This window comes from Helicoverpa armigera, chromosome 23 (genome assembly GCF_030705265.1).
Source record: "Helicoverpa armigera isolate CAAS_96S chromosome 23, ASM3070526v1, whole genome shotgun sequence".
In the NCBI taxonomy this organism is placed as follows: Eukaryota; Metazoa; Arthropoda; class Insecta; order Lepidoptera; family Noctuidae; genus Helicoverpa; species Helicoverpa armigera.
Genome location: NC_087142.1, coordinates 6,539,570 through 6,561,936, shown reverse-complemented (window position 1 = coordinate 6,561,936; position 22,367 = coordinate 6,539,570). Strand labels below are relative to the sequence as shown.

The 22,367-nt window shown below is 37.1% G+C and overlaps 1 protein-coding gene across 1 annotated transcript in view; it reads right to left on the bottom strand.

Moving 5' to 3' along the window:
* Window positions 1-22,003, bottom strand: part of LOC110376272 (activating signal cointegrator 1 complex subunit 3) — a 29,284-nt gene extending 7,281 nt beyond the window's left edge. Inside the window, exons 1-31 of the mRNA XM_064040751.1 lie at window positions 21,768-22,003; window positions 21,544-21,681; window positions 20,964-21,222; window positions 20,365-20,643; window positions 19,640-19,889; window positions 19,088-19,268; window positions 18,609-18,760; window positions 18,127-18,272; window positions 15,826-16,026; window positions 15,203-15,395; window positions 14,521-14,707; window positions 13,239-13,365; window positions 12,568-12,851; window positions 12,264-12,369; window positions 11,675-11,899; window positions 11,002-11,091; window positions 10,529-10,673; window positions 8,402-8,538; window positions 7,606-7,782; window positions 6,877-7,102; window positions 5,829-5,970; window positions 5,385-5,496; window positions 4,971-5,062; window positions 4,724-4,800; window positions 3,688-3,908; window positions 3,340-3,442; window positions 2,754-2,943; window positions 2,206-2,359; window positions 1,593-1,729; window positions 830-1,046; window positions 191-349 (exon numbers count right to left, since the gene is read on the bottom strand). Coding sequence (XP_063896821.1) covers window positions 191-349; window positions 830-1,046; window positions 1,593-1,729; window positions 2,206-2,359; window positions 2,754-2,943; window positions 3,340-3,442; window positions 3,688-3,908; window positions 4,724-4,800; window positions 4,971-5,062; window positions 5,385-5,496; window positions 5,829-5,970; window positions 6,877-7,102; window positions 7,606-7,782; window positions 8,402-8,538; window positions 10,529-10,673; window positions 11,002-11,091; window positions 11,675-11,899; window positions 12,264-12,369; window positions 12,568-12,851; window positions 13,239-13,365; window positions 14,521-14,707; window positions 15,203-15,395; window positions 15,826-16,026; window positions 18,127-18,272; window positions 18,609-18,760; window positions 19,088-19,268; window positions 19,640-19,889; window positions 20,365-20,643; window positions 20,964-21,222; window positions 21,544-21,668 — 5,094 coding nt within the window. The 5' untranslated portion in view covers window positions 21,669-21,681; window positions 21,768-22,003. The remainder of the gene's footprint in view (window positions 1-190; window positions 350-829; window positions 1,047-1,592; window positions 1,730-2,205; window positions 2,360-2,753; window positions 2,944-3,339; window positions 3,443-3,687; window positions 3,909-4,723; window positions 4,801-4,970; window positions 5,063-5,384; window positions 5,497-5,828; window positions 5,971-6,876; window positions 7,103-7,605; window positions 7,783-8,401; window positions 8,539-10,528; window positions 10,674-11,001; window positions 11,092-11,674; window positions 11,900-12,263; window positions 12,370-12,567; window positions 12,852-13,238; window positions 13,366-14,520; window positions 14,708-15,202; window positions 15,396-15,825; window positions 16,027-18,126; window positions 18,273-18,608; window positions 18,761-19,087; window positions 19,269-19,639; window positions 19,890-20,364; window positions 20,644-20,963; window positions 21,223-21,543; window positions 21,682-21,767) is intronic.
* Between the last annotated feature and the right edge of the window lie 364 nt (window positions 22,004-22,367).

Sequence of the window (22,367 nt, the reverse complement as noted above, 5' to 3'; positions counted from 1 at the left end):
GCACACTTGTCAGATATAGCTATTCATTAGACCATTTTGAGCTATACCTATCTAACTTTCACAGGATTTCTTTACGGATGATAATCATCATCAAGACTATGTAAATATTATCTTCCTACATCGAATTGTGTAGTTACCTATATTTTATGCAAATAAATAAATCTATCTATCTAACTACATATGTTCATACCTGTGGTCGTCCAGCTCTTCCCATCATCTGCAGCACATCAGTGATGGGCATGTCAACGTATCGCTTCTGTTTGCCATCGTAATACTCCGTGCCTTTGATCACTACCAAGTGAGCTGGGAAGTTCACTCCCCATGCTAGAGTCGCTGTGCAGATTAGCACCTGGGGAGAAAGGTGTTTTGTGAAGGAATTTTGAATAGAATATAAATATGAGAATTTTGAGACAGAATATTGTGCTATATGATTTTCGATATTTTAAGCTTTGATATAGACAAGTTCACAAGTTACTTAGAATAAGTAGTGCGTCATATTTTACATTGCGTTGGATAAGTTTTGGTTTGCAATTTGATAGCAAGGAAATCAATAAGTGACTACAGTTATCTATCTAGTATCTGCTAGATTTTCTTATATTTTTAACCGACTTCAAAAAGATGAGGTTCTCAGACTTTTTGTGCGCGATTATTTCACGTTTAGCTAAATCGATTTTGACGCGGTTTCAGCATTATATTTTTCAGACTTAGGAGAAGGTTTTAGGTATACCTATTATTGAAGCCGGTTTTATTTTTTGTAGCATATAATGTTACAACTTCTTTTTAAAATTAAATTCCAACTAAGAAATAAAAAAAAAATCCTGACACTAACCTGTATCTTCTGATTAATAAACAGCTCTTCCACGGTAGTTCTATCTCGTTCATGCAGACCCGCATGGTGTATGCCTATGCCGAACGCGAGCGTCAGCTTCAGGTTCGATTCCCGGATGTTGGCTAGAATCTGCTCCATTTCCGATTCTTGCATATGCAGCCATTGTTTCGGATTGTCCTCCGCTGCTAAATATGCGATGAGATCTAGAGCTGTTAACCTGAAAAGTGATCGTTTCTTTATGAGTTTCGGAGAATATTCAGAAACATAATACAATACATCCTGAGATATAATATTTTATCGCTTGTACTATTTATTATACTATATCCCATAGTGAAAAGCCGGCTTTATGAATACCGAATCAAACCAGTCGTCACTAATTTGAGCAATGGGTGGCAATTTAACGGCTATACTAGTTAAATCGTGCACCTTTACAACATTGAAATTTTCGCTTATTTAAGTTTTTAGCCAAGTTTGTATTTGTAACTACCTCTTAATCCTACTAATATTATAAACGCGAAAGTTTGTATGTATGGATGTATGGATGTTTGTTACTCTTTCACGCAAAAACTACTGAATGGATTTTAATGAAACTTTACAATAATATAGCTTATACATCAGAATAACACATAGGCTACAATTTGTAAACATATTGTTCGAAATACTAAACCTGCGCAGACGAAGTCGCGGGCACCAGCTAGTAAACAATATACCTTGGTCCGTGGTACACCTTATAGCAATAAAATGACTAATTGAGTGTAGTTACCTGGTCTGTCGTCTACTGGAGACGAAGACAAGTGCAGGGGCGCAGGGGGAGTGCGTGCGTATCGCCTGGAACGTCGGCTTGTTCATCGTCAGCATGCGCGGGCAGTAGTGCCGACCCGGGTGCCCTGATATGTGTACCTGGACAAACACGTGTAGATAGGACTTCGAAACACAATTAAGATAAACCCCATATATTTACACAGCATCATCTAGATCCCAACTAAGTAGAGATTGTAATATAGACACAAGACCACTGATAAAACGTTGTTGTATACTCTTCTTTTGTAAATTCGTACACATTACACACAGACGTTGTTCATGCACACAAATGTTTGACTTGGCAGACGTACGACCACTGACGTTGAACGAAAGACAAGTGGAATTAAATAAAAACGAGTAAGTAATAAAATAATATATTTTAAATTCCTAATAGTTTAAGTAAATTATAGCCAACCACGGGCTGCTTAAATTCTGTTCCCGATATCAGTGGTCACCTATATATTCACACGTGTCGTATATTTTACAGATTACGTTTAAAAATATAAATAATTTAGGCACCTGTTGAAAATAAACAAATGTAAATATTGCTTATCTTAGAGGTAATTATTACACACCTCTAAAGGCACAGGTCTAACAGAAGGCCTGAAGTTATACAGTCCCATTTCTCCAATATTCAGCCAGTTGGCCAGGTCCTTAGCGTTAGCCAGAGCTGTTGATAATCCAATGATACGGAGTCTCCGAGACGTGTGCGATTCTATGAAGTTTGTTCTGTAACAAAAGATAAATATTATACATTAAAAAAAGTTTCATCTTTTTAATAAAAATATTGCAGATTTTTCTGTTACGTAATTTTTAGGTACACATATTACATAAACGTGACGTCATAAACTTCCATTTCCAACTTTTAATGCCTTTTATATTTAGGTTTATAGTGTAACCGGAACGACTGTCAATCTGACCTGCTAATGTCAGTTCGATACCCCTTTTTAAGACAGTTTGCCAAACTTTCTGGCTTCTGGCTACCTGCCTGTAATGACTGTCAAGGTGTGCAAATGACAGCGAGGAACCAGCGAGGAGCAGGAAACATGGAGAATTTCTCAGGTCACCCTTTTAGACCGACATTTGTGAGTTATAAACACATATCTAGGTCAATATAAATTACCTGGACACAATAACTTCGAGCACGGGTCCTCTATCCTCCCCGAGCAGATGTATCTCGTCGATAACGATGAGGGCGACATCTCTGACGTAGTTGCGCGTCTGCCACGAGCGACTGATGCCGTCCCACTTCTCGGGAGTTGTGACTATCACGTGGGAATTGCGAATTGCTCGGATGTCGGGGGATACGTCGCCTGGGAGAAAAAATAGTTTTGATGTGGTATAAATATTAATATATAGTATATTAATGTTATGTTTGAAAACTGAGTAATTCAAAGAAATAAGACAGGGGTCTGAGCTGCTCTACTTTAAGATAAAATTATATATTTTTTTGTAACGAAAATTCTGAGCATATTGTTCAGGTCTCTGACTGTAACATTAACTAATACAGTGGGCATTATTCAATCATTGAGCTAGCAGTTCGATTGAACGGCAAATTCATATACAAAAATTATTCTCAGTAGGATTTTTTTTGTCGATTAGGGTTTCAAATTCATATATTGACTGGAGTAAGAGTTACCTTATTTATATGAAAAATTAAATAAAAACACGATAGAGCCTGGTAATCGTTATTACACCTTATTACTGACCTGTCAACTCAACGACTTGTTTTCCTAATCTCTCTTGAAGTCGCACCTTCCAGTCTTTTATTCTTTCCTTTACGAGAGCCTTCAATGGCGCTATGTATACCACCTAAAAGTTAATTATGCACTTTATAATGGAGGTTTTTTTTTAATGTGGTTAACATTAGGTTAGGTTTAGGTTTGAAAACCTATGGCCCTATTTGTGCAAAAATATTAAAGCTGAATATCAAAAATGTTTTATCCTTTCTTGGGAGTGGTTTCATAAAGCCTTTAAAGGCATATTGCAATAAAACTCTTGACTTTTAAATTGATCAGTTTTTTGAGAAAATAAAATTAGACAAAAAAACAACATACCTTACAATTAGGGTACTGATTAAAGACCCTAAACATAGCGACCTCAGCTACAATAGTCTTGCCGGACCCAGTAGGGGCTCCTAACAGCACATTATGGTCTGTATGGTACAAACAGTGGAATATCTGCGTCTGAATGGGGTTGAAATGACTGAAATTGTACAGCATTTCGAAAGCAGGGTTGTTTAATGCCGTCACTGGTAGCGGTTGGAGTTCTAGGAGATCTGTGGATGAAATTAGATAGATGTTAATTGGTGAATAGGTTATTTATAAGGGGTTGAGAAGAAATACATATTAAAAGGAAAGAACAGCAGAGAGAGGATAACAGGGAGAGAGAAAAAGGAAGGTAAGGTGAGAGGGGCTGAGAGAAGAAGAGATGAGAGTAGGGGAAGGTGAGAGAGGAGCAAGGAAAAGAGAGAGAAGGAGGCGGAAAGTAGATTTAAATGGAGAGAGAACAAGAAAATATCAATTAAAAACAAAAAAGGTCCACGTCTCATTGTAGATTATTTGAACTATTGTCACCAGAATCAAGAACAGAACGTTAAGATAAAGATATACAGCCTTACTTATAAAAATCAACTAATCATCTTCTAATCATTGTTTTAACTATTTACTACTTAAAGCCTTAAGTAGTGATTAAATTATTTTGACCTATAAACGTTGCTTAATCATGTCTTAAGTAATGAACAGATAATGACATAAAAACATACTAATTTCTCAACACTACCGGAATGTTGGTAGCTTAAAAAAATATTTGTCATGAAAACGTTGTGTAATGGCAACAATGGCATCCGTAAAATATAAAATTAAAAAGTTGAACTGTCAATAAACCGGAAATGAAAAATCAGCTGGTAAGAATCCAGCCATTTTGCTAATTAGCGGGTTAAACAAGGGTGTGAGGCTACTTAATTTGACAGCTCATTTAAGACATTGCTAAGAAAATGATTTATTTCAGCCACGTTTATAAGTAAGATTTTTTCATAAACACCCCTTAAGTATAACTTATTATTTTATAAGTAAGGCTGTTAAATTGTATTACCTGTGTGAGGTGGATGAGTTTCAGGCAGTATCAAGTGCTGGAATGTGAGTGGTAGCACACTTTCTGATCCTAGCCACCTGGTGGATAAACAAAATATGTGAATACTAACATACTTATTTCTCACATGAGTATGTAAAGCCATAACTTAGGACCTTTGAAAAGACATATTATGTAAAGTTATTGAAAGATTTCGACATGTCTTACTTTGTTGCATAGATGGCGCTGTAGCTATAATACCAGTATTTACCTTTCCGATGTAGCTCGTATGTAGTACTGCGGAGGTAAGGGCTCGCTGATTGGTATCGTAATTACCAACTCCTGCGGTTCATTTGTTATCACCTACAAAAAATAACATAATTTTAAAAGATTAGCAATTATATTTTAGCCCGAAAAATCTATAAACCCTGACTACTTCTACTGCTAGTCTATATTTTTTATGTTATTATTTGTTCCTTTATGTATTTCAGGCCCATAGAAAAAAAATACACAAGTATAAAATAGTAAAATACATAAAAAATAGAGGTACATGTAGAAAATCATTATTGTGGATTTAAAAGGAACATTGTTCTTATCCGATGACTCTTTGAACTTAGCTCCCAGGCTGCTTATAAGATTGTTTTAGATGTTTTCTAATTAAAAATTTTAGGTAATGAGAACTTGCCTGTTTCTTAGTAATGAGGAAGTACTCGTGGTAGTACATGATGTCTGTCTCCGGGTCCTCCACCCAGATCCAGAACGCCTCGGGCGCTTTGCCGTGGTACTTGTCGTTCCATCTGACAGAATCAAATAAAAGTCATTACATTGTTGTTCATTTTATCAAATGACCCCTCCCGCTGTGGGTAAAGCAGCGGTGAGGGAGTGTCAGACTCGTACTGACTAAAAACCGTCGAGTTCCGTCACAGGCCTTTTATGTACCAGGGCAGCGGTAATTCGCGCGAATAATCCCGCAGCCCACGAGCGACCCATCCCACGCGGCAAATAGCCTTACATGCAGTGCCACGTGTTATCGGTTGAAACGGGAGTTATCAATTGTTTCTTGTTCGCGAACGCGCACGAACGCCCGAAAGCTTCGTTCGTTTATTAGATTATACAAACAGTTACGTACTTGAAATTAGGCGTGATAGACAGTCGTATCCTTAGCACAGTTCTCGTGATAGGATGTAAGCTAGCCTCCATTTCTAGCAGCGGAAACTCGTCCGCACATTTCTTCAGATGACGGGCGTTCTTCGGGTTACGTATCAAATCACCTGGAATAGAAAAAGAGGATGGTTTTATAAAATAAAATAATCATGGGGGATCCTTACAATTTCATTTCGAAAAAAAGTTGGATTAAGCTGTAGGTAAGTCGAGTTTTCAAAGAGTTATTTATTGTGATTTGTATTTTTAGTATTGAGCCTTTTGAACCCACATCTTGGGACAATCTGAGGAGTTCGAGAAAACTTTAGAAACCTTGACAATCATTCAACGCAGGAAATAATTTAACCCTATTAATGTCAACAAAAAGGCAACTTGATAATGAGTTCATAGACCTTTTTGCAATTACATATTTTCCTACCACTCTTACACAAAAAGAACAAGACATCAGCACATGGTAGCGATTGTTACAAGTTCTCAAAAAAAGACTCCACTAAGAGGTCCACTTACCAATCAGTATACCTGATGTTATCCGGCTTGAGCATGGGATACTCAATATGTTTGAGTGTCTCTACAGTGAAACAGTTAAACTGTCGCATGTCACTGTAGAAGTGCCACTGTTGCAGTTCCAATTAACTAACTCTATTAAATACCTTATTTATAGTCCAACTTACCAATCTCCTTCCAATCCATGTCCCTGATCTGATCGGGCTTGAGCATGGGATACTCAATATGTTTGAGTGTCTCTACAGTGAAACAGTTAAACTGTCGCATGTCACTGTAGAAGTGCCACTGTTGCAGTTCCAATTAACTAACTCTATTAAATACCTTATTTATAGTCCAACTTACCAATCTCCTTCCAATCCATGTCCCTGATCTGATCGGGCTTGAGCATGGGATACTCAATATGTTTGAGTGTCTCTATAGTGAAGCAGTTAAACTGTCGCATGTCACTGTAGAAGTCCCATTGTTGCAGTTCCCATTATAGACCTTATTATAAGAACAAAAGGTCGACTTACCAATTTCCTTCCAATCCATGTCCCTAATCTGATCGGGCTTGAGCATGGGATACTCAATATGTTTGAGTGTCTCTATAGTGAAACAGTTAAACTGTCGCATGTCACTGTAGAAGTCCCACTGTTGCAGTTCTAACATCTTCGCCATCTTGAGATATAGGCCGGCCATGTAAGCGTTGTTCTTGCGGAGAGTTATCTCGAAGAGGGCGCGGATTATACGGACGGCGTTCTGTAGAGTAATAGGAGGAATATAATATGATAAATTGAAAATACAGTTCTTTACACTTTCTCCACCTAAAAAACCGTGGTCTTAAAAAACTACCGGCTTCAGTACTAGCTGTAAACAATCATTTTGAATAGTGCTAATGCTCTAAACCTAGAATCAAACCCAGTCCTTTTTAAAACCAGGTTTTTTAATAAGGAGTAAGTAGGTACATTTCAATAAAAATATAAAGTGCTTTGGGGTAAACATCGAGATTTTGAGTCACTATCCGCAAAGGAATTTTCAGTTTGCCAATTTACTAGATTTTACAAATGAGATATTCGCAATTTCATTTCTAGATTCGACTGTTTGTTTCTAAAATATGTGGTTTGGTTGTAAATATGTACATAAAGAAGTGCTTTGGGGTAGTAAATAATGGAGTACATAACGGTAGTATCAAAATTACACTCGAGAAGAATCCCTATACTCCTTTAACATAGCAACATATAAAAATAGCTCTTAACACCAACCTGACTAATATAATTAAGGTCCGACTGCAACGAGGATCCATTAACGCGTCCCCTTGACAGGTAAGTTTGTAGCAGTATGTTGATCTTCCAATGTATGTCTTCCGGTGCGTCTTCTATGCGTAACTCACAGTACTGGTCTTTTAGACTCCAGAGTTCTGTTAGCTCTTCTTTGCGGACCTAGAAAATTGAGAATGTTAACCAAACATGATTCCAAATATCGTGACACCTTCACACAGGGTCTGTTAGTTCCAAAGTTAGCTATTAACTAAACTACATATACTTTACATCTACATTTAATGATGACCAGGCCACAGCAAACAAGCATGCTCATCACATAAATGTTGATCGTACTGGGAATCAAACCCGGGACCATCAGTTTGGTAGACCGGTATGGTGGTCTGTACTGTGTGGCTTCCAGGCTGATTGTCAAATGTCAACAGTTACATAATATGTAACTGTTGCTCAATAAGCATATTATGCTTATCAAGCCTAGCGCCAAGTGAACTAACGAGCATTGAGCAAGCGTGGTGATTAATGCTCAATCCTTCTCCATGTGAGAGGAGGCCTGTGCCCAGCAGTGGGACGATAAAAAGGCTGTAACAGTAACAGTAACAGTAAGTTGACGAAAGAAATATACGATACAAAATGTGGAAAAAATCTATCCAAACCTGTTCAAGCCAGATTTTATGGCACAAAATATTATTGACAGGAATTGCAATGTTATGGGAGGTATTGAAAATGAGAGTGATACATTAAAACGTTTGCAAAATATTTAAAACTACTATCAAGAACATACCTTGAGCTGCTGGAAGTCAGAGCATCTCGTAAGCATCTCTAGCACGTATCCCTGCGTCATAGACTTGCGCACCATAGAGTTGAACACCTCCATCGTCTCGCACGTTATGTAGTAGTGACTCGCGGTGCGGCCCAGGTCTGTAAGTTACGAAATCATTTGAAAATTAAAGCTTTCTTCATCAATCCTTACTAATATTATAAATCGGAAAGTGAGTTTGTTTGTTTGTTCCGCTTTCACGCCGTAACTACTGAACCGATTGCTTTGAAATTTTGCAGACGTAAAGTTAGAAGTCCGGATTAAATAATAGGGTACTTTTTATCCCGAAAAAAATAGATATTCCCGAGGGAAAACAAAAATATTGTTTGCTTGATGGATGGATTGTAGATGGCGCTGTGTGTCGTTTAAAACAAGGTAATATATTGCAAACGAATATAAACATGTAAATTTAGAAGCTAAATGATACGATAATGAATCCCCGAAAATGAGGAATTCCCGAGGGATGATGTACAATTTGTTTAATCGTCTAAACTGTTTTTTTTTTACATCTACTTATATATTGCAGACGAATATGAACATATAAAGGACAATGGGCACAAATATATGGGACCTGGTATACCCCACCAATAGGAATGTCATATATATCATTGGATAGGCCTTTTTATGTAGAACAATATTTACTATGACAGCTTTGCTGAAATGTTTGTCCGTTCTGAGATATAGATCAAAAACTGTGCAAAAGTTAGAACTAAGTAATCTATTGATACCTCAAGTTTTTAAAGGAAAATCTAAGTACTACTAAGTGTAAGTCTTGTAAGTACTACCTGCTGTGCCCGATAGGGTCCATAATTGTTACTATTATGTAGCATTTCAACCTTTTATTGTACCAACTGGATGTTGGGCGTAGTGAGAAACCGCACCAATAGGAAAGTCATACATATCATTGGACAGGTCTTTTTAACTGGAACAACATTTACTATGACAGCTTTGTTCTATTGTTTGTCCGTTCTGAGATATAGATAACAAACAATCTTAAAACGGATGCTAATCAATACTGTAATCTGATTTTCTTTCATACAAGACTTACACTTAGTAGTTCTTAGATTTTCCTTTAAAAACTTGAGTTATCAATAGATTACTTAGTTCTAACTTTTGCACAGTTTTTGATCTATATCTCAGAACGGACAAACATTTCAGCAAAGCTGTCATAGTAAATATTGTTCTACATAAAAAGGCCTATCCAATGATATATATGACATTGCTATTGGTGGGGTATACCAATCTGCCCATTGTCCTTTAGAAGCTAAATGAATCCTCGAAAATGAGGAATTCCCGAGTGATGACGTACAATTTGTTTTATCGTCTTAACTGTTTTTTTTTTACATCTACTTATCCTGAAATAACTATAATTCAACGATCAATTCAATTTGTCGAGCACCTCATCTAAAGCTCGGGCAATGAAAATTGCCCGATCTCAAGAATCGTCTCTCCATTTTTCGCATGGTCAGCTCTATGTAGCGTGTTCCCGGGTTTCCAGTGCCCAAAATCCGCATGTTTTTGCTCCACAAGGGAAAACGTATAATATAGTGTACCATTCAGTTTTGGTTTAACAACTAATCGTATCCAGCGTTACATCGCGCTTCTTAGATTTTTCCGTGGGAATGAGAAGTTTTCTTATAGTTGTGATTTATACCGCAATATAACCGAATTCCACGCGGGCGAAGCCGCGGGCGGAAAGCTAGTATTAAATAAAAGCAAAAGGATTTGTAAAATGTATAAAAAAAGTCGCCTTGATGGGATGTCTAAACGATCTGAAACGCTGGAGGTTATTAAAAGGTATAAGGAATTTGAATTGACTTTGAGCATAAGTGTGATAATGATAATATATAATATGATGATGGTATATGATAATGGTATATGTGTAATGGTAATGACACACATATACAATTGTGTATGTGTTTGATTACCCAATTGGATAAAGAGCAAAAGAGAGGCCTATAAGTACATAAACGAGCGTCATACTGGTTTCCGTTACGTCATGCTATTCGGTTTTACTGCAAAGCACGGTAACAGATGTCAAGGGTATATCCACCATACATCGATAAAGAAAAATAAATAAATAGTAAGTACCAGTAATATTAAGTTGTCCAGTCCTCTCATTGTATCGTATCATATGAGTGTTATCTAACTGCATGGCAGCCGCAGTGATGAGCTCGCGACGTTTAGTCTCCAACATCGGTTCTTCTTGTACGTCTGAATATGTTAGACCATACACCTAGAAACAAACAACAACGTTTATTGACATAATTATATTAATATAATGCTATTGTCATTTTTTAGTTTGAAAAGTGAAGACATATCGATTTCTGAAACTTACGTTTACGGCCTTACTACAAAAACTTTAAACACTGTATATGTCAACGACATAATTTGACATTTTTTTAGACAAGTCTTAAACTGACGTTAAAAAGTTTTTGTGGTAAGACGGTTACGGATTACTTTTACGGATTTTATGGCCGTATATTATTTATGGATAAAATCTGTAAAAGTAGTTTTATTTGAAGAGAAGATAGAATAAGAAATAAGAGTAAAAAGATCATTACCTGTGGGTTAATCCTCATTCTGACAAATAGGTATGTGTAACTTAACCATTCAACAGCTTCATCGATATTTGTCACAGTGCCTAGAGCAACCTGAAAAGTTTGAATATGTGAATGGAAGTGGTATGTAGCCATTGAAAAATAAATATTACAAAAGTACAGTCGATTTTAAAAATATCAAATATTCACACCACTAGTATCTAATATAGAATAGTAGATATATAATTTAAAAGAACATTTTTATTAAGTGCGTTACAACTATCTCAGAATAAAAAAAAATAGATATTCAATTTAAAAATATGTCCAATGAATAGAATTTAAATTGGTATACAAACCTCAGCATTCAAATTATCAGCCAACAAATTAATAAAGTTGCTCTCAATAGGGAACTGATTAGTCATACTCTTGAGATAATGCGTCAGTTTATCGTGCGTAGTGATTATAATGCCTGAGGCCATCCTGTGGCATATAACCATTAATTTTTGTTTTTTTTTTTTTTACGAAAGTTAAGTCGATTTTAAAATGATCGAGAATTCACACTAGTGTTGTGAATTCGATATCGATACTAATAAATGGATATGAAAATTTAAGCATAGATACTATCCTACACAGATCTAGCACCGTTACAGAATAGTGCAAAATAAAAACATATGTGAAATAAAATTGGTATACAAACCTCAGCATTCAAATTATCAGCTAACAAATTAATAAAGTTGCTCTCAATAGGGAACTGATTAGTCATACTCTTGAGATAATGCGTCAGTTTATCGTGCGTAGTGATTATAATGCCGGTGCCTGACGTGTCGAACTGCGGCCGGCCCGCGCGGCCGAATATTTGTAGCACATCCAGTATGCTGAGGTCTACGAATGTGCCGTGGCTTTGGTCGTAGATTTCTGTACCCTGAGGACATGGGAAATAATTAAATTTTATGTCATAGAAGGCTTATCAAAAATCCTCATGAATCTAGGCGTGAAATGGTATTAGAGAGAAAGATAGAAAATATAATAAATTGCAGGTGTAAAAAAAAAATTGAAGGGGAATCCAAATGCATCGTAAAACTTCCTGGCCCTTACGGCTTACGGCCCTCGCTCAGCATAATGCTGCGACCCGATACGAGACAGAGTCCCGGCGCTGATTAAAACGTAGAAATACATAAGTAAAACTTTATTCTTGTGCATTTCATTGATGCCTTTCACGTAATGAATTTAGAGGGAGAATTCGAATTTGAATGCCAATTGTATCAATATTTTATATATTAACTTACCCTGATAACAACAGCGTGAGCTGGTAAGTTGACACCCCACGCTAGCGTGGAGGTACAAACTAACACTTTTATAAAACCTTCCGCAAAGTATTTTTCTACCATATTCCTGAAAACAAAGAAAGCAATAACATATTATACATACATAGACAATGACGAACAGTAGAGAAAATATCCTGCTGAATTGACACACTACTACACTCTTCTAACACATTTTAATTGGTGTGCGTCATTTCAGCTTAGACGAGCTATAATATCGGAAAAGTCATAAAGGTTCAACCCCAGTATTTCCTCATCTTTGACTTACCTATCACTCCTCAGCATACCAGCATGGTGACACGCAAACCCACTGGCAAACAACTCAGCCAGTTGCTTATTAGGACTACTACTTATACTCTTCATAGCTTTAACAAAAGCCCCTGAGTCTTCCGGCTCAAAGTACTTCAAATGACCCTTCTTTTGAGCTAGTTCTTTGAGCACCATAGCTGTTTGATGGGTGGCGTTACGAGCGTGGACGAATACCATGACTTGATGACCTTTCTGGACCATGTCGGCCGCTTTGTCGTAGCATATCTCGTTCATTGATTGCATCTGTCAGAATTAAAACAAAAAACAGAATGTAGGGTTGTTACTCTTATCGATATTAGGTCACAACTTATCGATTTTTAAAAGCTTTAGAAACAATGCGGATTGATTACCTTAACTATAGTATTTTTATATTTTTGATTATATCTTTTGGAACAAATAAATGAAAATATATGATTGTTCATAAATGGCAAAACTTTAAACTTAGATCTTTTTGATCAACAGTAGTTCAAGAGATCCAAGTTTTATTTATCAAATCTTTATGCAAAGTAAACACCAAGTGCTCTTTTATTTAAGAGTACATATTATGTTTCTCTTTTATACAAACACAGAGTATCGATATTTTTTCCACCCTTAATGAATACCAGAAAAAGATTATAAAAATAAACATACCTGTCTGAGATGTGACATGCCACCGCTACCAGACTCCTTGATGCCTATAAACTGTTGTTCCAGCGGCACTGGACGGAAGCGAGAGTCGAAGAAGAATAGACCGATATTGGGGTTCACGCGCAAGAACCTGTTCAAAGAAAAAACGATATTATGAAATAACTTTATCTAATTAGAACGTCATAGGTATGGTTAAAGGGGTAATTTGCTTTGAGGACTCATTAGTAGCCGTGTACCATAATTAAGTCCTCAAAAATTTATTTTTAGCGACATAAGATCGCTAATTTTACCTTACATTGCATTTATTTACGTTCAAATCATAATGTACAATCAATATAATAATATTTATCTGGCCAGAAACGACCATGTTTCATAAAAAGATCAAGTGTTTAATAAAATATTCAATTCCAAACCAGTGTTGTACAAATATTTTCGTAGCAACACTAAACAACCAAAAATTGTATTAAATACTCAATACTTTTACTGCTTTCCACATGTATTCTTAGGTGGTATTATTAATCTCGCCCTAATATTACTTACTTACCTAGCAACATCTAAATAATTAGGCAGAGTAGCAGACAGTCCGACAATACGTATCATATTCTGCGTAGACTCGACTTGTCGCAACGTCCGAGCTACTATCGCTTCGACAATAGGTCCTCTATCACCTTGCAACTAAATAACCCTTGCCTATTATTTAAATAACCGTATCTTAATATAAAAACTTACCTAGCAACATCCAAATAATTAGGCAGTGTAGCAGACAGTCCGACAATACGTATCATATTCTGTGTAGACTCGACTTGTCGTAACGTTCGAGCGACTATCGCTTCGACAATCGGACCTCTGTCACCATGCACTAAATAAACCTTGCCTATTATTTAAATAACCATATCTGAACATAAAAACTTACCTAGCCACATCCAAATAATTAGGTAGTGTAGCAGACAGTCCGACGATACGTATCATGTTCTGTGTAGACTCGACTTGTCGCAGTGTTCGCGCGACTATCGCTTCGACAATGGGTCCTCTGTCACCTTGCACTAAATTAAACCTTGCCTATTATTTAAACGACCATATCATAATATAAAAACTTACCTAGCAACATCCAAATAATTAGGCAGTGTGGCAGACAGTCCGACAATACGTATCATATCTGTGTAGACTCGACTTGTCGCAGTGTTCGAGCGACTATCGCTTCGACAATGGGCCCTCTGTCACCTTGCACTAAATAAACCTTACCTATTATTTAAATAACCATATCTTAATACATATAAAAACTTACCTAGCAACATCCAAATAATTAGGCAGCGTAGCAGACAGTCCGACAATTCGTATCATATTCTGCGTAGACTCGACTTGTCGCAGTGTTCGCGCGACTATCGCTTCGACAATAGGACCTCTGTCACCGTGTAATAAGTGTACCTCGTCTATTATTATTAGTTTTACTATGGACGCTAGTTCGGTGTCGGCTGAAATTAGATGCATGAGGTATTAGGTAATTTTGCTGTGCGGTAATTGTATAGGTCTTGATATTTATTATTTTTGACAATTTATTCGACAACATAAACCGTACCAACAGTCTTTAATTGAATTTACAATGGGCAATATTTTATAATTAAAAAGTCGATAAAAAAGGTGTCGTCGTAAAAAAACGTCTATATATGTAGCCATTATCACACAACACGAATCTTTCAAATTGCTATAAAAAAAACTTAGCACTGGACACTTTTTGGAATATCAATATTTTAGTATGTAGGTACTAAATATCGATATTATAAGATCTGTCAGTGCTCTAATTTTTTACTCCTTAATCAATTAATTCAAACATCAAAAATCTTATACAGCAATAACATTTTTGGAACATCGATAATTTAGTCCTCACTTAATATCGATACTACAATATACCACTAAACACATCATTCCCATCACTACCCCACTAACCCAAACACCAATAATCTACTTACTAGCACCCTTCCTAGTAACGACATCCCATTTCTCAGGCGTAGTAACAATCATTTGCGTTTGTTGAACTTCAGTCTTAGTGAGTTTCATATCACCAGTTAACTCTCTCACGAGTATACCGAGCCCTTTGAGTCGCTTGCCGAAACTCGCCGTCATTTCTGACGCCAAAGCTTTCATTGGGGCTATGTAGATTATCTGGAAAAAATTATAATAATAACATGTATCTATTTTTTGAGGATAAACCTATCCTCAAAAAATAGATACATTTGGAAATAAAAGAAAGGCAGGAAATATGGAAAAAATATTTATAAGTCAATCTTAAAGTCCCTTTTGTTTACATTTAAGGATACGAAAAAAATCGTGTGTAAATGTTGGTAGATGGGACATGGGGTGGGAATGGGAGCATCGGTCTTTGTACTCCCATTTATTATGAGTTTACGGATGTCCGCAATTTTATTAAGACTAATAAATGGGTTTTGAAATGGGGACCATTACACAATCCCAGTCATAGAATTTGTGGCAAGTTTGATACAGTAGATCAAAAGGAATAATAGTTATAGTAGAATTTATTTGTCCCAGATTCCAATCAAGAAAATACCTATAGTCAATAAAAAGTAGCACTCACCTTAAACTTATTCTTCATAATAACATTATTCTCTATATGCTGTTTGATCTGATGCACTACAGTTAACAGCGCTATGTTAGTCTTGCCGGCCCCGGTGGGAGCGCAAATCAACAGGTTTTCATTAGTATTGTATGCCGTTTGAAAGACTACGGACTGTATCCTGTTTAACTCCTTTATGTTTTCGAAAGCCATTTGGCCTATCTGTGAAAGAAAAAAGAGGTAATTATTGTCGAGTCCAGTGCAGTAGAACCTTAATATGTGTGAAGTTAAGTTATTTACTTTTCTGTTCTTTGCAGTATACATCATATGCAAAAATTTGTTATTACAACATATAAACATATCATAATATAGATAAAACCTAGTCATCATCATCATCATCATCAGCCTATCGCAGTCCACTGCTGGACATAGGCCTCTCCAAGTGCACGCCACTGAGATCGATTTTCGGCTTCTCGCATCCAGCTCCTGCCAGCCGTCTTGCGCAAGTCATCACTCCACCGTGCCTGAGGACGTCCTACACTACGTTTGCCGAGGCGCGGTCTCCACTCTAGAACTCGTTTACCCCAACGGTTATCGGTTCTTCGGCTAATATGGCCAGCCCACTGCCACTTCAGCTTGCTGATTCGGTAGGCTATGTCGATGACCTTGGTTCTCTGACGGATTACCTCATTTCTGATGCGATCCCTCAGAGAAACGCCGAGCATAGCTCTTTCCATAGCCCGCTGAGCGACTTTAAACTTGTGGACCAGCCGTACCGTCAGTGTCCACGTTTCGGCTCCGTAAGTCATGACAGGTAGGACGCACTGATTGAAGACTTTGTCTTTAGGCACTGTGGAATCGACGATGTTAGGACTCGACGTAGCTTCCCAAATGCAGCCCAACCCAACTGAATTCTCCTATTCACCTCGTCCTCAAAGTTGTTTCTACCTAACTGCAATGTCTGCCCGAGGTGTACATATTTCCGAACAACTTCGAGAACGGCGCCGTGTATCGCAATCGGTTCCGGTAGAACATGTTCATTGAACATGACCTTGGTTTTGTCCAAGTTCATCCGTAGGCCGATGCGTAGAGAAGATTCAGCCAGGTCGTTAAGCATCTGTTGTAGGTCCTGCAGCGTTTCCGCCATGATGACGATATCGTCAGCAAATCTCAAGTGAGAGATGTGTTCGCCATTGATGTTGATGCCGCGTCCTTTCCAGTTCAGCGTCTTGAACATATCCTCCATTGCATTAGTGAACAGTTTCGGGGAAATAACATCCCCTTGTCTCACTCCTCGATGCAACGGTATGGGCCTTGTTTGCTGATTCTGTACTTGGACGGACATTGTAGCGGCTTTGTAGAGACATCTCATCACTTGGATGTATCGCCAATCTACTTGACAACGCTGCAGGGACTCCAGAACAGACCAGATTTCAACCGAGTCAAAGGCCTTCTCATAGTCCACAATGCTAGACACAGGGGCTGATTATACTCCTCGGTCTTCTGTATAATCTGCCGCACTGTGTGGATGTGGTCTATGGTGCCGTATCCGCTCCGAAACCCAGCCTGCTCCGGTGGTTGGAATTCGTCGAGTCTTCGCGCAAGTCGGTTCGTGATCACTCTTGAGAACAGCTTATAGACGTGGCTTAGGAGGGAAATGGGTCGATAGTTCTTCAACTGGGTTTTGTCTCCCTTTTTGAAGAACAGGACGACAACACTCCTACTCCACGCCTCTGGAGTTCTCCCTTCAAACAGGACGGCATTAAAAAGCTTCTGGAGCTCCCCCAGTACGGGCTTACCTCCTGCTTTTAAAAGCTCTGTTGTAATGCCATCCTCGCCAGGGGCTTTTCCATTTTTGAGCTGTCTCAGAGCGATCTCGATTTCGCCACTGCTGACTTCTGGCAGGTCTTCGGTGAAATGGCGTGTTAATGTGGCTCTAGAATCCTCATTTCCGGGATCAGGTCGAGATGCATGCGATGCGTATAACCGGCCATAGAAATTTTCCACTTCCGAAAGGACTGCCGGCACCGAAGAAACGACTTCTCCACTTGTTGTGGTCAGCTTCGTCAAGTGGCTTCTTCCAAGAGATTGTACGAACACCTTTGACCCCCGATTCAGCTCAATTGCTCTTTCAACCTAGTCCCTAGAATAAAATTCAAACTCAAATATTTTTTGCACTAGTTCTAAAGCTCAAGTTACTAGAAAAAAAGAAAAGTTATGCAACAAAGATAAAGACAGGCGAAATAACATAACATAAGGAAACAGAGTAATAACATAAATAAGAATAAGAATAAGTAAATAATAAATAAAAAATGTATTTACCTCATCTAACTCAGCAATAGGCACTCGTTGATTGCCAACAGTGAGCGGCGGGGGATCGTTCTTAGGTATTATCACCTCTTCATATTCTTTATTGTCTTTCCTTATTGCGTTCTCCGGAAGAATCAGTTTGAGGCCCGATACGAAACCTGGAATTTTAAAAGTAAATTGTAAACTTTATGTTTAAATTTTTAGTGAACCTACCAACATTTTGTAATAAACCTACATATCTTTGCCTTCAACTACATCAACTGCCTTGTAACATAAATATGTTATTGTTTTTTTCAGGGTCTATACTCAAAGAGTAAAAAGGGACCACATTGCTAAGACTCTGCTATACGTCCGGCTGCTTCTCACCAGCAAGTATCTCTTGAACGGTGATTTCTAGATAGTTCAAGAGGCTGACCTCCTTTTAGCCGGATTCAAAAGTGATTCCTGAACGAAAACAGACGTAAAACTAGAGGTACTTGTAGTAAAATTCTTACCAGCAGAGTTTTTGGCATCAATAGAAGAATCGTAAACGTTGGGATATTGCACTTTGGTTTGGAAATACGAGATCTTCTGTAGCACTGGGTCGATGTTGTTCGCAGATCTGGATGTAGAAAATGGTACCACCGGCTTTGACAGCTCCGCTAACCTGGAAATTCAGTTAGAAGTATTATATGCGTCAACTTTGTTTAATTAAACCTTCTCTAAAAAAACATAAGTTTATAGAAATATTGATTAAATTATGGAAAAGAAAATTCTACAGCATTTCAAAAGTTTATTAAATACTTTATGATAAAACATAACAGATTCTTGTTCAACGTTTAGGCTGGGTTGAACCATTTAATTATAACGATAACTAAACCATAATCAGCCGCGAAATTGGCACCCATTGCTCAAATCGAAGATTTGACTGCTAGTTACGATTTAGTTACCCATAGGCATAGTTAAGTAGTGCAATCCACCATTGATAACTTACCGTTTAGCCCTCATCTGAGCAATATTAATCTCCTGTTCCTCATCATCATCATCATTCTTCCTGTTCTTGGCTTTCTTCTCCTCTTTCCTAACTAGTTTGGCTAACATCTTCTCCTGTTCAGATAGCACTGACACCTGGCATAAGTACTGAGGCATTTTATTCTCGGGGAGTATTGCTGCAACTGAAATTAACGAAAATGGGGAGTGTTAAAATAATTTACCGGTAATTATCAGACACTGGCTTCAGCCCGCGGTTACACCCGCGTTCTGAGACAACCGCTTCCCGTATTCTATATCCTTCTCCCGAGTCTAAGTTACCTCCCCTCTAATTTTCAGCTTAATCGGTCCAGCCGTTCACGCGTGATGGCGTGACGGTCTGACGGAGGATGATTATGAAATTATTGATAGTATCACATTTAGAAGGAAAAAGATCCACTTCCAGCTTCCAAAGGAAATTATTATTCAAAGCCAAAATAAAATTCTACATTATGCAAGTCTATGTTAGTCGCAATTATTACACCATCTGTAATAGTTAATTAGTTGCATTACTTACTTTCCGAAAGGGTAGGTCCAGGCGGAGGTGCTTTCAAACTATTGATAATATCATTTCTATGTTCAAGTATTTCCTGTATGAACTCAAACTTGTCAAAGCCGAGCAACTCGAACAGATCATTTTGCATTTCATCATTACTCCGAGGAGAATTCAGTAGAGTTATAATGGATTGGAGAATGTCCACGCTTGATATACCCTCTACGTTCTCGTATTGACCTTTCACTTTTGTTTCTAGCCAGGTTTTGCCAAACTGAAAATATTTAAACTGTTGAACTATATTTTAAAGGAAAAGTATGCCTTGGGTCTTTGAAATAAAGCACAAAATTGCATGACACTTATTATATAGTAGTAATAATGGATGGTGATGTCATCAAGAGTTGAGAGAACAATTGAGATAAAAATCTATTGATTTAGAGATATAAATATTATGAATAACACATGGCACTATGGCCAATCCTCATTGAAGGCATAAAAAATATCAACAGCCTTTTTATCACAAATCAAATAAAATCAAAGCATTTATTCGTGTTTATGACGTATAAAGGACACAAAATAGTCAAGCGAAAACATGGTAAACAAGAAAAAAAACGAACAAGGTAGGAGAAAAATATTTGTCACAAGTATGCGAAATGGCTCTCGCTCTGATTTCAGCATTTCAGCATCATTGCTGGTATATAAAAATATGTAAAAGTTAGGTAACTTTACAAAATATAAATCACACTTACTTTAGACTCAGGACCAGCGACAGGAACTTTAGTAACACTACTACTAGGTTTAGCAGCCTCACTGTTATACTTCATAGAAAAATCAGTGACAAAAGCACTAGCAGTTGCCGGCTTGCTCGTCAACTTGGCCAGCGGTTTCTTCACCGGTTTGTACGGGATATAGTGGCATTGTATGTGGTCACCCCATAGCTTGATGTTCTCTTTATTAGATTCGGCCTCTTCAGTACGAATGTAGTCTTTCGTTTCATCCATTAGGTCTTCAGATATTTTTGTTACTATCTGGAATGTGAATAATTTAGGATTAGCAATAGTTCTATATGTATTATATTTTGATTATATATGTGAAAATCGTCTTGAAATAAAAGGTGAAAATTAAGCATACGTTTTCTCTATTATGCCTAAAATTGGGTATGTGGTGTGAGTATTCTTTCAGTTCAAACAAGAGCCTAAGATTTGTATGAACACACATTAAGTTGCCTAAATTTTTGGTCTCTTATTAGTTTACAAAATTGAATGAATCATGAACTTTAGAATAAGTAATTAAGTATACATTTTACTACAAACTAAAAATTAACAAAAAAGAGACATGCTATAATCACCTCACAAATTTTATTTGCTGTAGCAGAAGTAACAGTGCCAAAAGTTTGCCGTAACTGAGACAGATGCTTTAACATCACAATATCTTGATCTAGAAACATTCTCAAGCTCATTACTGTGGCGTCTTCTATGATTTCATCAGATTGATCTCCGGTGAGCAGCTTACAAGCTTCTTTTAATTCCGCCAAGAGTTTTAGGATCTGATTTGAATTTGGTTCATTTTGTTTTACGTAGTTGTAGATGTCGGTGAATGATTTGTATCTGGAAAAAATGGGTTTTTTACATATTACATTTTTCAGGCACTTCTGGTAAGTAATTAACATACTTACATAATATTTGGTAAATATAAAAAAGTTTTGAATACACATACTGTGTAAGTAAATGAGATGGAATTACATAATTATTTATTTCCTCAAGAAAATTATTAATACAGTATAGGTAGGTAGAGTTCATAAGGAAATATTTAAATTAAACAATACATGTCTATGAGCTATGTTAAAAATATTTTTGCCATTCATCTAATGAGAAATATTTACAGAGGATTTTTTTAAAGGCTTAAAAATTAATTAAAAATGCTCATACCTCTGTAAGTTCTTTTTCTTCACCTGCAGCGGTTTCGTAGGATCTATAGTCGGCTTCAAACATCGTGGTTTGTCCAACTGAGTATGAGCCCTTAGGGCTCTCGTTATCCGTGGTAACTCAATCATATTTCAGTTGTTCCTGTAGAATTTAAATTTGAAATATATTAGTACTTGATAATAGATATCAGGTGACTCTATTTCATAATAAAAAATCAAAATATGTACCTTTCAGTCGGTGAAACAATGTTGTGAAATATACAACGATGAAAAAATGTAAACAACAAAAATTTTAACCTACATTTAAGAACACTGTTAGTTAAAGTATTTATTTACATGAAAATTGATTTAATTGAACGTAAAACAAGTAAGTTCAGTAATATAAATTAATTAATTTACTAAATAAATTCACGAAAAGATCGACACGTATCAATGACAATGACGTTATGAGCAGCTGTCGATTGACATTTGACAGTTGAGTTCAGTTGAGTTTGACAGAAGTGAGAATGACAGTGACAGTTATTTTTTTATGCTGGTAATCGTTTTTATTGGGGGTCATCCATAAAATATGTGATTTCATTGTAACAAAAAAGGTCACAAGTAATGCTTTCCTCAGCCATAACCACAGACCATAGCCCAGATGATGACCCTTTTATTACATGCTAACGATACTAACATTAGGTTGATGCCTGTATGATGGGACGATGAAAGGCGTTACGGTAATGTTACTTTTCCGGGTTGATGATGCTGTGTGCGTACCTGATTCCACTGCATTCTGGGCTATGTACTTACTTCGCGCACTTGGATAAAAAGTAGCAATAGGCTGCT